Source organism: Talpa occidentalis, unplaced genomic scaffold (genome assembly GCF_014898055.3).
Source record: "Talpa occidentalis isolate TD23 unplaced genomic scaffold, MPIMG_talOcc4v2.1, whole genome shotgun sequence".
NCBI classification, from domain to species: Eukaryota; Metazoa; Chordata; class Mammalia; order Eulipotyphla; family Talpidae; genus Talpa; species Talpa occidentalis.
Window position 1 is genome coordinate 32243894 of NW_026555331.1, and position 16533 is coordinate 32260426.

Consider the following 16533-nt stretch of genomic DNA (forward strand, 5'->3'; position numbering starts at 1 on the left):
GTCTGCCTGTTCTGTTCCCTGCTCTGGCTCTGGGGAATTCTCTCACCCTCCCATGCTTCTGACTGTACCCAGTGCTTGTATAAATAAATAAATCTTTAAAATAAAATTAGGCAGAAAAATTTCACTACAATTTTCTTGTTTGAGAATGCATTGAAAAATTCCAGCATCTGATGGTTCCAGTTACTAGTTACTAAACCTGGTAGATCATCTATCCAAAATTGGGAGTTACATGATCTTGCATGTCAATACAAATAATTTCAGTAAAGTATCCAGGGATTAGGTACTCTTTTAATAACAGTATGTCTTGGTCATTTACTAACAACATCTTATGGAATATTCCTCAAGAGTCTATTGAAATTAACAGCCACTTAGCTTTTTTCATTACTTACCCACAGGAGGTAAATCAACAATGTGTCTTTCATTTGGTCAGTAATTAAAGATGCATTCTTCCATTTATCCTTATTAAAATTGGATTTTTTAAGGCTGAGCAGCAATTTCTTTCTTTTTTTTAAAAAAAAAAACTTGCTTCTCTTCATATATTTAGTTTATTATTTTTTTAAAGATTTATTTATTTATTTATACAAGCACTGGGTACAGTCAGAAGCGCGGGTGGGTGAGAGAATTCACCAGAGCCAGAGCGGGGAGCAGAGCAGGCAGAAGGACTGAAGTACACTGCTGAGGGAAGCAGCGGGCGGCAGGAGAGGTCTGCGTGCCATGTGGGACCCTCCTTGGCCGGGGAGCAGCCCAGGATCGAACCGGCGCTGCAGAGACTGCAGGCAGCTTCGTAGCCCAGCGCTCAACCGCTGCGCCACCGGGGAGGCCCTGAGCAGCAATTTCATCCTGAAAAATAAAATGTAAAGATTTACCACAAAATGTGTTCATATTAATATGTTATTCAAACTAGAACTCAAATTTTGACCCCTAAATTTCTATGAGTGACCAGTCTCCTGACTTCTTAGTGGATGTAAAGTGGATCAACTTCAGTTCTCTGCCTTTGCGTCTTTGTCCACATAGAAGTAGTCCACACGCAGAATGTACCTGTTTTTTGTTTCAGGGGATGATCAAGCCAAAAGTCTTGCTGCCTCTGAGAGGTGGCAGCTTGATCACCTCAGCACTGAAAAGTTCTGGGAACGTTTAGGAACTCACTCATTTTGCAAGGTAATTTTAGAGATAAAGTTAAGGTGCTGTGCTTGCATTAGTTGATACCAAAAACAATTTTTAAAGCTTTAATTTGGGGCCTCCCCGGTGGCGCAACGGTTGAGCGCTGGGTTGCCAAGCTGCCCGCAGCCTCTGCAGCGCTGGCTCTATCCCTGGCCACCAGATGAGGGTCCCACATGGCGCGCAGACCTCTCCTGCTGTCCTCCCCGCACCTCTGACTGTACCCAGTGCTTTCATAAATAAATAAATAAATAAATAAATAAATAAATAAATAAATCTTTTTTTAAAAAAAATAAAGCTGTAATTCGATTCTATTCTCGGACTTTAAAAAGACTGTAGAATATCTAGTTAATGTAGTCATCTAAGTTTGAAATTTTTAGCTTGCAATAAAGTTTTACTCATAGCAGTTGTGTTTGCACTTGATACTGAAATATTACGACCTCATCTTTACTGTAAATGTTTTATGCATATTAATTGTCCTGTCTCAGATAACCTACAACCTCTGTTGTCCTCGACCTAAACCGGAAGCTTAAAAATATGAAACAATTATGCTGACATTTGAAATTTAATCCTTCCCCCATAAGAAACATTTAATGATTAGTTTCATGTTCATTTAGTATAATTTTGTTTTCTTTTACCTTATATTGATATAGAATTGATGAACATACTTTTGTAAACAGTTATTAATGAAAGAGTAGAAACTGTTAGCTTCAGTTTTATTCAGTTGGTGGTTTTGCTTTTAAAAGTTTGCATAAAACTGATTGTTATGAAAATTTCCTGAACATTTTTGTAAGAGGCCATTATATGTTTTTCTTCCTATCCTCTTAAATTCCTAAATCTCTTCATAAGGTTTTAATTGAATTTATATATTTGTCTATTAAAATCTGGAAGATTAAAAATGCTGTTTCAGGCACAAAACGTGCCATTCTAAAATTAATGACAGTGTTAAAAAATGTCTCCTTCTTGGTGAATTTTATTTTCTGAGACTCATGTGGCAAGGAAGAACTTTGATCAAAATTTATTATTGCTCTTAAGTTGTTAAAAAACATTTTGTCCTATTTTGAGTTCATACTGTTTTATAGGCAATAGCTATCATCCATGATTCTTGTTGTATGGTGTGCTAAAAGAATTTCAGATTTAGATACCTCAAAAGTAAAAGATTAGGATTCCTTTTTATTTGTAGATGTTGCTTCACTATTTAAAAAAATTATGTATTCTGAGTTCTATCATTTTTAGTTTTCAGCTGACTTCTGCTTATTTTCTTTTAAAATGCTTTATAGATTTGCCAAAGTAAATTTTGTATGTTTTTGATACAAAGATAATTGATTAAATTGTCAGAATAATTACTGCAAATATCCCGGCAGTAGCAATTGTATAATGGCTGTGCTGTGATATTAGTAAAAAATCCCCCCCCAGCACTTTATTCCATGCATGTTTGCCAAAGGAATAAACTATAGTATTAATATTTTGAAGAATTTTTTTGACAGAAACCATTTTTCTAAGAAAAGGATAAGTTGAGATCAAAATAAATGTATTATCAGACATGCAGAATAAACATGAAATAGAGCCCTGGGATTATCTTTTAGTAAAATTATGAAGTACTATGAAAAATATCCTGTTATTTCTTTTGCTTTACTTCAACTGCATTATGTTCCTTTTTGATTACGCAAACACACACGTGCACACACACACACACCACACACACACACCCGGTAACAGATACACACAACAGTGTTGAAAGGGATTTTATGATTGCACAAAGGCACTAAGTATCCCATACTCTGAATTGAAGCCAGATGCTTCCTTTCGGGGTTTATTAAGACCCCATCATTTTTCATTTATTCAGCAGATATTTATGCAGCACTTATTGTGTTCCAGGTGCAGCATTATAGGTACTGAGAGATGTAACTATTTACAAAGTTCCTATCCTGATGGAATCCACACTCTAGTGGGCTAGTGGAATGGCAAGAAAGTAGCTTTCTTCTTGCTTGAAGTTGGAATGGGGGGGCCCAGGAGACTGGCTGTGAAAGACACTTCCAGTGAGCTATTCACAGAGACTGGCAGTGCCTGAGAAAGGGACACTGGCATCCAGTAAATCCGCCAGCTGCTTGCTTAGCCTATTGAACTTGCAAACCTACTGATGTTCTGCTGGAGCCCAATAAGCAAGTTCTTTCAAGTCTGGAGGATATAATAACACAGGTATGGAACATGCCTGTTTCTCTCCTGAAAGTTCCATAAGTAGAACCAAGGCCTGTAGGATAACTGAAGACCATGGTGTGGTATGCTAGGAAAAATAAGGTGTGGCTCTCTCCCCTTCCTGGGGTCACTGTGGTCCCTGGAGACCATGGAGAAGAATCTCTGCAATCTCTGTTTCTCAAAAGAGGTTGGATCTCATGCTACAGAGGTGGCTCCCAAGCTTTAGGAGACAATTCCCCACCCAGAGGGCTGCTCCTCTCCAACAGGGGTGAGTACCAGGATGATGACAATTGATACATCCCTTCTTGTGTACAAATTATTGGTAACTAACCAAACCAGAAATTTAATCTCACTGACAGTAATCATTTCATCATAAGATCCCTGTCTCCTTCCTCTTAACACCATAAGAAGTAGGCCTCAAAAAGAGCTGGGGAGAAGGCTTCGGACACAGACATCATTTCTTCACACTGCAAGTTTTCTGTGTAAGCCCATACTGAGGGGAGGGATGTGATCTATGAGATTGATGTTTATAATTAATCTGAACTTCAAATAACTAAAGGTAACCAGAAAACTATGAAATCTGCCCAAGGTTTCTTTAGCCATGGCTCAGAGAAATTTGGCATAGCACAGCTGAAAAAGTGATTGGAGAAAAAAGAAACTATTTTACATTTATATAATAACTCACAGATTTTTGAATGCCCAATAAAATATACAGGTGTAGTTAGACTATATCCGTGTAGTTATAAAGACTTTTTTCTTAATGCTTGTGATCTTCCATAACTAATCATTTATAGTTAAATTAATAGTAAAGTGTTAGTCATATATATATTGTTAAGTATTAATAAGTCATATATAATTAAGTGTTAATCAGAATCATGATAATTGAAATTTGAGGTGATTTTGTAGTTCTTGGGAGACCCAAGAAATAGTTTTCATTAGGTTCTAATTCAAATTTACATTATTGGATTTGATATTGTCTTTTAGTGCCTGCACTTATTACCTATATCTGTGTGACTTAGAGTGAGTCACTTGGGCTTTCTAAGTATCCTTACCCATAAAGTGAGGTTGGTAATATTTACCCCACAAGTGGTTACATTACTAAATGCACAGGTATCTGACACTACCCTAAATGACTACATTCAGTGACCAATAATTGGCATTTTCCTTTTTCCTTCCATTGATGTCCATAAGAAATGGTTTTCTTTCTTTTCTTTGGGAATGAAAATGAGATCTTAATATCTTAAATTTACTCTAGATATTCTGAGATTAAGCAGCTAGCATAGATACTTCTTGGCAGTTTTCAGGTATAATCCCAGAATTGGGGTTGAAGAGCTCTTTTATTATATACTTTTGACTTTAAAAAAAAAAGCCTTATACCTTGTTGTAATTTTTTACTTTACTATATTATCCCTGTTGCTCAGAATTTTTGGCAGAAGGCCTTACCTGTTTATATAGAACTAAACTAATCAGTGGACTTGACTAGCACATTGGTGTGTTTCCCACTCACACTGTTAGTTAAAATGAGTATGGCAGCCTCCATGAACAGTGTTTTGTAAAACCAAACCATATTCTGTTCAACACAGTAAGGCTTGAGCTAAAATGGAATATTAGGGGGGAAGGGAATAAGTTGCTCCAGGCCACAAACAACTCAAAACAGTCTAAGGCATGCACTGGTAAACCTTACAAAACGCTATAGGCAATTCAGCATCAAAATTGCCATAGAAAATTATTGTTGTTAGCCATTCTGTTGATAGTTCATATTGTTAGAATTGCTAGCAGATGGGGAAATAGATGAGTCAGGATACAGTATTAGCAATCCATATTTTTTTAATCACAGGCCACTAATAAGGTCTGTAGCATCTGTGAGATTTATTTAAACAAGTTGCTAGGAAGAGTTTGTTTTCCCAGTAAACACAGCAAACCTTATACAGGATTTTCTTGATTGACTATTTGACTAAATGTGTTAACATTAACATGTAAGATCACTTGCTTCACTGTGGTGGTGTCTCATTTATTTTGACAAACTGATTATATCAGCAACTCATGAACCCATTATGTCTTGAAATGTTATTGCATTTATGCATTTAAAAACCTCATAATCCTATTTCTGCTGTTTTTTAAGATTGACTTTTTTTAAAAAAAATTCTCATTTAATTAGTATTATTTAGCAAAACAAAATAATGTAAGAAACTAAATGTTTTCCTCCAGATCTTTTAAAATGAAATTGTTTTAGAAAGTAATTCTTTTTAGAAAGTAATGCCTTCTCATCACTTGAATGTGGTAGTGTAGACTGGCTACATATACAAATTTCTGATTTTGCTGACAGCTCTTCCTGATCAGTAATAAGCAGCCTTCCAATATTTCTTGTGGAGTTCAGAAATAATTCTACTTCTCCAAAGATGAAATGCAAATGGTCAATAGGCAATTAGGGAAATGCAGATCAAAACCACAATGAGATAACCATCTCACACCAGTGAGAGTTGCCCATATTTTAAAAACCCCAGAAATAACAAATGCTGGCGAGAATATGGTAAAAAAAAGCAACCCTTTTACTGGTGGGAATGTAAATTGGTCCAGCCTCTATGGAAAGCTGTGTGGAGGTTCCTCAAAACACTAAAAATGATCCATTCCTAGGATCTGCCCAAAGAACACAAAAACACTAATTCGAAAGGAAACCTGCACTCTTAAGTTTATTGCAGCACTGTTTTACAATAGCCCAAATATGGAAGCATCCCAAATACTCCAAAACAGATGAATGAATCAAGAAGATGTGGTATATATACATAATGGAATACTATTCAGCAATCAAAAAAGATAAACCCACGCCATATATATACATAATGGAATACTATTTAGCAATCAAAAAAGATAAACTCACGCCATTTGAAGCAACATGGATGGAGCTAGAAGGGATTATGCAAATAAGCACAATAAGGCAGAAAGAGAAAGATAAATAGTGAATTCTCACTTACATGAGGAATATAGAGAAACCATACAAAGGGTCAGGAAAAAAGACAAAACTTGCAAGCTGACCATAGATCTGAGGCATACCACAGGGGGAATGAGGAAGAAGGGTGAAAACAGGGGAGGAAAGAGCATAAGGGGCTATGGAGTTGGATCATGGGTGCCATCGTGGTGGGAGAACTACAGGGATGACTCCTGAGGGGAGAAATGAAATACTGTCCAAAAGCTAGCAACAATGTAAGAAAATACATAGAAATAATTCTACTTATTAAAGTAGCAAAATTATCAGTGTTAATTTAATCTAATTTTTTATATTAACTTCACCATTTTGTGCAAGAGATTGTGAGTTACTTGCATATCTTTTATTTGGATTTTCTTATTTTAAGGAATACTGATAAATGTAATATTTTTGAATATTGATCTGTAATCTTCTGAACTCCTGGATGAAATGTGATTCTCCAGAGCTATCATTAACAAATGAACTGCATATTCAAGCTGTCACTAAGATATTAAATAATACCAATTTTCAAGCAAAATGTTGACTTCAATTGAAAAGTAGTTTTGACTTTTTCACTTACCTTATGAACAAGTATCCATCCACCCATCTATTTATTATTATTATAGCAGGAATATAGGGGAACCAAATAAGGCGTCAGTATAAAAAAAATAACAACAGTACAAAACACGACAAAGTAAAAACGGATAATTATAAATGAGAGACATCCTGCAGGGGAGGAGGAGGGAGAGGGATCAGAGGGAAGGAGGGAGGAGCACAGGGGACTGAGGTGATGGTGCACGGGTGCATTGGTGAAGGAAACTCTATGGGGACTCCACCTGAGGGGGTGGGGGGAAGCAAATATTGTTTAAAAATGAACAATGATGTAAAAAAATAATATATAAAAGTAGTTTTGACTTTTTTCACTTACCTTATGAATAAGTATCCATCCATCCATCTATTTATTATTAAGAAGTTTAGGGATTTTCTTTAGGTCTTTCATTTGTTTTAAACAAACTCTTTGTAAGAGCTGAGAAATTCTCTAGAAAACCTAAATAAGGGACCAGGAAAAAGAATAACTATAAGAAAGAAAAAATCAAAATCAACAAACAACTATGAACCAGAGACACACTATGGCGGGGGAGGTGGGGCGGGAAAAGAAGGGATTTGGGGTCAAAATAAGGGGGTTGCAATTGTTTGGGGAATATAAAAATAAAATAAAAAAAAAAAAAGCTGAGAGATTCTGAGTCTACCAGCTGACCTGAAAACTTCAAGAAGATAACAGTTCTGCTTTTTGCTGAGCTTATGTATTTTATTCCATTTAAAAGACTGTTGTAGGGCCTCCCCAGTGGCGCAGCGGTTGAGCGCTGGGTTGCGAAGCTGCCTGCAGCCTCTGCAGCACCAGTTCAATCCCTGGCTGCTCCCCGGCTGCTCCCCGGCCACCGGAGGAGGGTCCCACATGGCGCGCAGACCTCTCCTGCCGCCCCCTGCTCCCCTCAGCAGTGTATTTCGGTCCTTCTGCCTGCTCTGCTCCCTGCTCTGGCTCTGGTGAATTCTCTCACCCTCCGGCGCTTCTGACTGTACCCAGTGCTTGTATAAATAAATAAATAAATCTTTAAAAAAAAAAAAAACGTATTTGAAAAAAATAAATAAATAAAAGACTGTTGTATAAGAATGTGATACTCAGTGTTTTCTACGCATTGTGACCTCTCTAACAGAACACTTAAAACCATTTTTCATTTCAGCTCACATTAAAGAGCCAGGGAATTTGTCAGTAGAACCACACACCCCCTGTCCCGAATATGTGGTGACAACATTTTGAATTCTCTTAGAGTGTTAGATTAAGAATATCATACTTGGGGGTCTCCCCTGGTGGCGCAGGTGCTTGAGTACCACGCTGTGAAGCTTTCTGTGGCCTCTGTGGTGCCAGTTCGATCCCAGCTGGCCGGCGAGGGTCCCACATAGCGGACAGACCTCTCCTGTCTCTCCCGCTGCTCCCCTCAACAGTGTATTTTGTCAGTCTGCCTGTTCTGTTCCCCACTGTGTTTCTGGTGAATCCTCTTACCCTCCTGCGCATCTGGCCTGTACCCCGGTTCTTGTATTAAAAAAATAAAAAAAGAATATCATACTTGGTATGATGAGAATTTGTGTTTACCTAGAGGTCAGGTCAGGTCTGTGTTGTTAACCAGGAGCATAACTTTGAGCAAACTATTTCGCATTTTCATACCTAAAATAATTCAAGGTTATAGTTTGTTTCTGTTGAACAAATGACTTAGTTGCCTGCAGTAGCTTTTAATCTTAGATCTTAGAGAGTCTTAGATCTCAAAATGTGTTTCTCTCAGACCCATGCAATCATTTTACCTGATCCAAATTGAAAGAAAATTGATTTTATTCTCTACTGTTATTAATATGACTTGTTCCCTGATACTTCTCACTTCAAATGGCCAAGAAAAGCAAAAATTCTCGTGACTAGAAAAAAAGTGCTTCAGCTAGTCAAACAATGTTGTTCCAAAATTTGTCTTTTTCTTTGACTGTGTTTTGAAGAAGTTGTATGTGCTCCTTCTGTCTTTACATTCAAGTTCTCCTTACTACGCATCGGTCCATTTATTCACTTAAGTTATATGTTCTGGTATGTAAAGATTGTGAAGCTACAATATTCATTCATAGTGATAAGGCCTGAAGATTAAAGAATTATTGTTGGTTGTGCAAGTTCTACTTTATCATTAAATTCAAAACTAAATTTTATTAAGTAAAAGTAGTCTAAAACACATAAAGGGAAAGATGGAAAGATGGCGTGTATTATGGAAAGATGGCTCATAAGTAAAACTTAACCATGTTAAAAAAAAAAAATAAAACATAAAAACTCAAGTTGACTTGTCAACCTCTGTTGATCCAAAAACAATTCTGAAGTGAATTCATTTCTTATTTGTGAAAATTTTCAGTAAACTGATTTTAATTAGGAAAACTTTTTTTGCAATAATATTGACATTAATTTAGGAAAACTCATTTTTCCTTTCTAATACTATCTTATTAGTCTAAAATATTGTGCTAAGTTAGCATTTTAAAAGGCTGGTAATGGATTATATTATGGGGCCATTTTTATCATTATGAGTCTCCATAAAATTTTATCTGATTTGTGATTCTTTTTACTACCAAGGCATTGAGCAGTACTGTTTCCCAAGAGATGGAATAAGCTACTTCTACCACATTTTGTTCCCTGAACCATTTTTATGACTGTTGAAGGCTTGATAGCTATAAAAACACAAAGTGCTAAATATATGTTATTAGTGGTTAATCAGAAGTCAAAACCAGCCAGAAGTTTATGTCTATACATCATACCCACTGTGTAAAAACTGGAAATTGTACTAGTTATCTTCACATTTTTTTTGTCTAGATGATACCATAAAGTAGAGCTCTTTACAAACCTATAAATATTTCTGTTCTGTTAACAAAGTGATAAGAGCCTTTGACTATAAAATGCTAAGGTTTAGGGATTATTTTCTGTTGGATACCATAGACAAATCATGAGATCAGGGAGAAAGTCTTTTCCTCAATAATCTCATCTCATCCTACATACTGAGACACCCTGAGCATGAATCTCTCTCTTAGAATCTAAAATTTATAATTTATTATAATTTATAGATCTATGGCATCTCTACCTTGATGCCTCCTCTTCTCACTAAACTTCTGTAGTAACCTTTTGATGAATCTTCTTGTGTCCATTTTTTTCTCCTGATAATCTGTTTTCTATATCTGGTATTGGGGAAATTTTTTTAAACTCATTCACATGTGTCACCATTTATACTCAGGATTATCTAGCATTTCTCTCTTGTCTACAGAAAGCCTGTTGCAGCAGTTTTATAGCCTCCCCTCCCCTTCCTTCTTCACCTCCTGAGCTTCTTTCCCTGTCTGTCCTTTGCACATCCCAGCAGTTAACCAGCATCTCCAGAATGCCAGGTGTTTGTGTGCCTGATGTTTCTGCTCATGCTGTTTCCCCTTCTCCCCTGTTCTGTTTCCTGTCTTCTCAGTTTACTCTTCCTTCAGTGAGTTATCTATACATGGACCCATCTTGCAGCCATATTGCAAACTCTTCAGGAGAGTGTCTTATTCATCTCTGTATCTATAGTGCTTGGTCCACAGAAAATGTCAATCAATATTTTATTGAATTTTAAATGAATTTTCTCAACTTCTCTTGACAGCCCACCCGAAAACATAATTTGTATAGAAGTCAGTTTTCCTGTAATCTCAACCTTACACAGCCACAAATCTGAACTCAGATTTTAAAAATAGACATAGAAATACTAGAAACAGTTTTTACAAACTTCAGTACTAATCCATACTCTTACTCTCCCAAAACAGTTTCAGGCTTTCTCTCAAAATCTGTTCTTATTTGGTATAATGCCTCATAAGATTGTTTAATTGCTTTTCTGACTCTCAATAGATTAACAAACTTGAAGTGGCGATAGAAGGACATATTCCTATTGATGGCCATGAAAAGGAGCTAATAGCTTTCCCTCAGATGAAGTTCAAAAGCCAAAAAGAAGAAAGCAAATTAATACATGGCACGAATTAGTAATAGATAATAATGGTGATTCATCATTAAGGAAAGGTTATTTCAGGTTCTATGTCCTCTGCTGTAGAAAGCCGCAAAACTTCAGAAAGATTTTCTGTTCAAAATGGTTGAAACAAAGTTTTATCATATAATGAACTAAGATTTAGATGCTTCATGAATTTGCTTGCATGAACACCTCATTCCCTAACAATGTCAGATAGTGGTTCTCTAATATCTTAGACCTGTTTTTCATAAATTTTACATATTGAAAACATCAAAGTCTGTTAGAGGAAAAAATTTCTTATTAGAGGAAAAAAGTTTTCTTCTGAGTAGTTTCTTTCCCGAAATTCAATCCATTACTATAATATAATATTTATAAACTATTGGCAGTTTGCCCCCAGTATGGTAGTATAGGAATATCTTAATTTTGAAAAAATTAAAAGTGACAATAATTGTTTGCTTCGTATAATATTATTTCTCTTAATCTTAAAGTAACCCATTCCTTAGAGTCATTCCATATTCCTGTTTTTCTACCCACCTTCATATATTTAGCAAGGTGGTTGAATAGTTTCTAGCTCTTGTACATTCTCTACAGTTTAAGTATTTTTTTAGAATATCTGCAGTGGAGACATGAAACTCATGCATAAAAGTTGATTATAAAATAATTCATGACTTGAGTCAAATAATAAATTATGTTGCTTAAATTATAAATATCATATAGAAATTCATGGATAAAAAAGATTACCATAGGCTGAAATTGAGACAAAGTGGAATTGGATCTCATGTAGATAGCAGCTAGCCTTGTCTTTCTTAGGGAAATGTAGCTTTGTGTGGTATTTGTTGGCCTTTCATCTCACTGTCACCTGTTTACACAACTCAGAAAGTTTCAAAGTTCTCTCTTGGAATGTTAGTGACCATATAAAAGATGCATGATTAATATCTGGATTAAAAATTAATGAAGTACATAGTATAATGCTGTGCATTATATATAAATATATATGGTAGTTTAATATAATGTGCTAGGTTCTTTTGGTGATGTGTGACTGAAAAATAATGGGTATTCACCTTCAGAGTGGTATTCACCTTCAGAGTCATCCTCTGGGGCCTATGCTCTCACATAACACTGCCATTTCTATCTTTTTGAAACTCCTCTTTCGAATTTTCTTCAGTCTGTGACTCATTCTTTTCAATGACCCTCAGTGATGACAAATCTTTTTCAGTTGATAATAGATTTGATTTTTGGAGCCTAAAGTCACTTAGGCCAGGTATGATGGAGAAGATGAAATGCTATTTTTGGTTAAACTTGACATGCTGCAAGGAAATCAGAGTATCTTCTGGCACGGCTCATAAACTAACCAAAGACAATGCTCTTCTTAAAACAGAAAATAAGCTAGAAGCTTTTGTTACATCAAAACCAAGTCTAGATTACTCTAGTGTATTTTTCTGCTCCACAGTTGACTGTGGCTCCCAGGGCCCCACCAACCCCTAGTCCTCCAGTACCCCTCCTTCGTTCTCAGAACTTGGTTGGGTCTGCTCCTGAAGGCCCTGACCACTGCCCTGAGGCACCTCCTTTTCAAGGACTAACCCCCGCACCCACAAAAAGAGATTCCATTATTTTACTGAGACTTCTCTCTTTTTCATGTTGGGGATCTGCCTAGAAAAACAGTGGATGATCTCTCCAGGAAAATATACACATGAGGGCCTCCCCGGTGGCGCAGTGGTTGAGCGCTGGGTTGCGAAGCTGCCGGCGACCTCTGCAGCGCCGGTTCGATCCCCGGCTGCTCCCCGGCCACCTGAGGAGGGTCCCACATGGCCACCTGAGGAGGGTCCCACATGGCGCGCAGACCTCTCCTGCCGCCCGCTGCTCCCCTCAGCAGTGTACTTCGGTCCTTCTGCCTGCTCTGCTCCTCGCTCTGGCTCTGGTGAATTCTCTCACCCTCCCGCACTTCTGACTGTACCCAGTGCTTGTATAAACAAAACAAACAAACAAACAAATAAATAAATAAAACATGCCTCTATTAAAAAAAAAAAAACATTAAAAAAAAAAGAAGAGGTTCTTAGACCTCATAAAAAAAAAAGAAAAGAAAAAGAAAATATACACATGAACATGCAGAAATTTGCACACGAGACGCTTATTCTTGGATTCGAGTTAAACACCTCCCACTATAATCTGTACCATATATAATAGAGCTTAATTGTGTAGGGTCGTGCATCAGTTCTGAAATGTTTATAGTTGCTAATCTTATCCTTCTAACTAATTTGTAAGTTTCTTTAGGCAAGGGAATAGTTTAGTTATGTCTTTGTTTTCTTTTCAGCATCTACCAAGAAGCTGAGTATACAATAGCATTCTGTAAATCATGTGGTTTAACAAATTCTTTGAAACCACCTACTTGCTATAATTGCTTTAATAGTCAGTTTTTGAAGGAGAATTTTAGACTTTTTTTTTAAACGTAATAAGACAAAAGCCCTGGTGTTAAATTCTGTATTTCTGGGCATCCCATAAATCCTGAGACAACGTCCCTAAATTTTGCTTTTCAGGAGATAATCCAATCTTCCTGTTTTGATATATGAATGAATACAGTAAAACATGGATGCCATGGATCCTGTCATGTGGCAGAATGGATTTTATCCCCTATACACATTTGACATGTGTCCTACTGTTATAGAGAAAATCAGTAAAGGATATGCTGGTGGTGTCCTCAGAAGCTTCCTTAACCAAACTAAATCATGATAGTCAGACTATCTCATTCAGTCAAATCATATCATTATTGTCAAACTATAACATAAAGTGAAAATTTGACTGGCACTTCACTTTCATATTTACCAAGCCGATGATAAGAAATTACACAGCACTGTTAGTGTCAGGTTTGAAATATTTTGAATCTTAATATAAAACCTTACTTTGTCAAAAAGGTTGTGATAAAAGTATTTTAGATAATTTTCCAGTTAATCAGATGGTTAGATTTGGAGGTATTTGGTTAAATGCAGATAGTATACTTAATTTAACCTGTATCTATCTTTTTTTAAAAAAAAGATTTATTTATACAAGCACTGGGTATGGTCAGAAGCGCGGGAGGGTGAGGGAATTCACCAGAGCCAAAGCAGGGAACAGAACAGGCAGACCGACGAAGTACACTGCTGAGGGGAGCAGCAGGCGGCAGGAGAGATCTGTCGCGCCTTGTGGGACCCTCGCCCAGTGGCCGGGGATTGAACCAGCGCTGCAGAGGCTGCAGGCAGCTTCACAACCCAGCGCTCAACTGCTGTGCCACTGGGGAGGCCCTAACCTGTATGTATCTTGTGACATTCTTGAGTGCTCTTTTCAAGTGTTCATGATCAATGTGGCTGACTAGGATGTGAGACATTAGAGTGAATATGTCTGTAACATGTCTTGACAGTCTGTTGGTGGATTTGTCTTTCTGCCTATTTTTTTAAACATATTTCATCATTTGCTCTTTCCTACAAATGGTTGTGTTTGTTTTTTTTTTAATTGCTTCATTGCAAGTTTCTTGAGGTTATTCCAAAAGGTGACTTCTTGGTTCTTTCTGTTTTAATTTTTGAGCCATATTTCAAAGAAGATGTAAAGAATTTGTTGAAATGTTCATGGTAAAGCTCAATAGACTTTAATCTATTATAGATAATTTTACTATATTCATATTTTCATTTTTTTCTATACCCAGCTAAAAAATCTAAGTTTAGAGGAACTGCAAATGCGATTAAAAGCGCTGGACCCCATGATGGAACGAGAAATAGAAGAGCTTCGTCAAAGATACACAGCGAAAAGACAACCCATTCTGGATGCGATGGATGCAAAGAAAAGAAGGCAGCAAAACTTTTGAGTGTAATTTCTGTAACTATTCTGGAAACCATGAAACCACTAAGAATTAAAGGAATATTATGTTTTGTCTTAATTTCTAAGATTTTTGCTCTACAACTACACAGCAGCCAAAAACTAAGCATGGTACATACCCAGGTTAATTGCCAAAAGGCAGAATTCGCCACTATATCCAGTATGTTTTTATTTTTAAATTATGGAAATGTAATCTGTAAGTCAACTGCATGCCTGCCCTAAAGCTGTTTTAAAGCAAAGTCTGTGTGTGTAGAGACCTTGAAAATCCAAAGCTGTTGTTTAGTAGTACAGCACTGAAGGGTTTTATGCCACAGTATTCTTTGTTCTTATCTAGTAGCCTATTTATTGCATCCCTTTAGGTAAACTTATTTATTTATGCTATGCTGTTTCACTTTGTTTTATTTTTTAAGGACAAGATCAGGATAGCTTGGTGAAGGTAAGAGGAGATTAATAGATGTGATAATGTACACTCAAATTATACTTTGAGAACTGTGGGATACATTCCTTGATTTCCAGGATAGTTTTCCAATAGAAGCAAAGCAATAATAGCTACAATACCCAAATGGTCAGGCCTTTTTTTTTTTTTTTTTTTTTTGTACTGAAGCAATAATTCCATTTTTACCTTCTGAAATCTTAATTTTTTATGTTTGGTACAAATAGAACTATAAATTTAGGTCAGAAAGTGATATAATGTTTGAAACCAAAGAAATCAATGAAACTTACATAAAAATATGTGGTAAATATTTTAAAAGAAATAAATCCTTAAGACAAATATAATTTGTTAATATTGTTTCATGTTTCATGTGTAGGTCTGATAGTTAAACTGTCTCTAACTGTAATAAGCTCATCAAACTTATTTCTCTGAAAATGTGCTCAATTGTCACAGGACCTTTTTGTTGATTTCATTTATTTCCTGGGAATTGGTAAACATCATGTGCCTGATAATAAAGAAATAGAAAATACACTAGTACTGAACTATGTAAGCCTTAGAGACTGAAGAAAAAATTAAAACCATTAAAAAGAAACTCATTTCTAAACTGAACGAACATTTGCATGATTGAACTGGGACCAGTCATTTCCTGAGCTACATATGGCCATCTTGACAGTGTTTGTTCTTTTGTGTGTTTAATTACTACATGTAAATCATAAAGACAATAAATTTTACTGTGCCACCCAGTATATTTCATCTGTACATCTTGTTTTAAAACTCATGACCTGGATTCTGTCTTTTAGGCAAGGAAGGTATATTCATCAGGACAGACTAGATTATGCAGTGATAGCAACCCTGAAACTTCAGAGGCTCAACACAGCCAGGTTATTTCACACTTGAGCTCTATATCCAACCTGGGTTAGCAAGGCACCCTCCTCCTGCCGTGTACACCCAGAGACCCTCGGATGGAGCCTCTACCATTTGCAACCTTGGTGGTCACCACAGCAAGAGATGAGTGGTACACTAGCTCCAGCCAGCAGTGACACAGCCTGCCAACCACGACAGGTATAACCTCTTAATTTCAAGGTAGCAGGGAGATGCAGCCTTTACCAGTGTGCCTGGAAGGGAAGAAGGGAAATGCTGGTGAATTCACCAGTGACTGCCATGGAAGGTATGCCATTACTGGAAAGCTTTGATTCCTTTTTAAAATGGTATTTGTACCCCCAGCTAGTACCTTGAAGTAGCATTTGTCCCTGCTCTGTCTAGTTCTTACAAATAGTAAATTGTATCATTGAATGCAAGATAGTAAAAACAGAGTCAGTATGGAAAACTGTTAAAGGCATTTAAATATAAAGGCTATTAAAAAATTAAGACCGAATTTACAATATATG

General features: G+C 36.5%; 1 protein-coding gene across 4 annotated transcripts in view; it reads left to right on the forward strand.

Moving 5' to 3' along the window:
- Window positions 1–15889, forward strand: part of STK3 (serine/threonine kinase 3) — a 230261-nt gene extending 214372 nt beyond the window's left edge. For all 4 annotated transcript variants that reach the window (XM_037503491.2, XM_054692085.1, XM_037503515.2 and 1 more), the window contains one exon: window positions 14543–15889. In XM_037503491.2, the coding sequence (XP_037359388.1) occupies window positions 14543–14934 (392 nt within the window). In that variant the 3' untranslated portion in view covers window positions 14935–15889. The remainder of the gene's footprint in view (window positions 1–14542) is intronic.
- The last annotated feature ends 644 nt before the right edge of the window (window positions 15890–16533 follow it).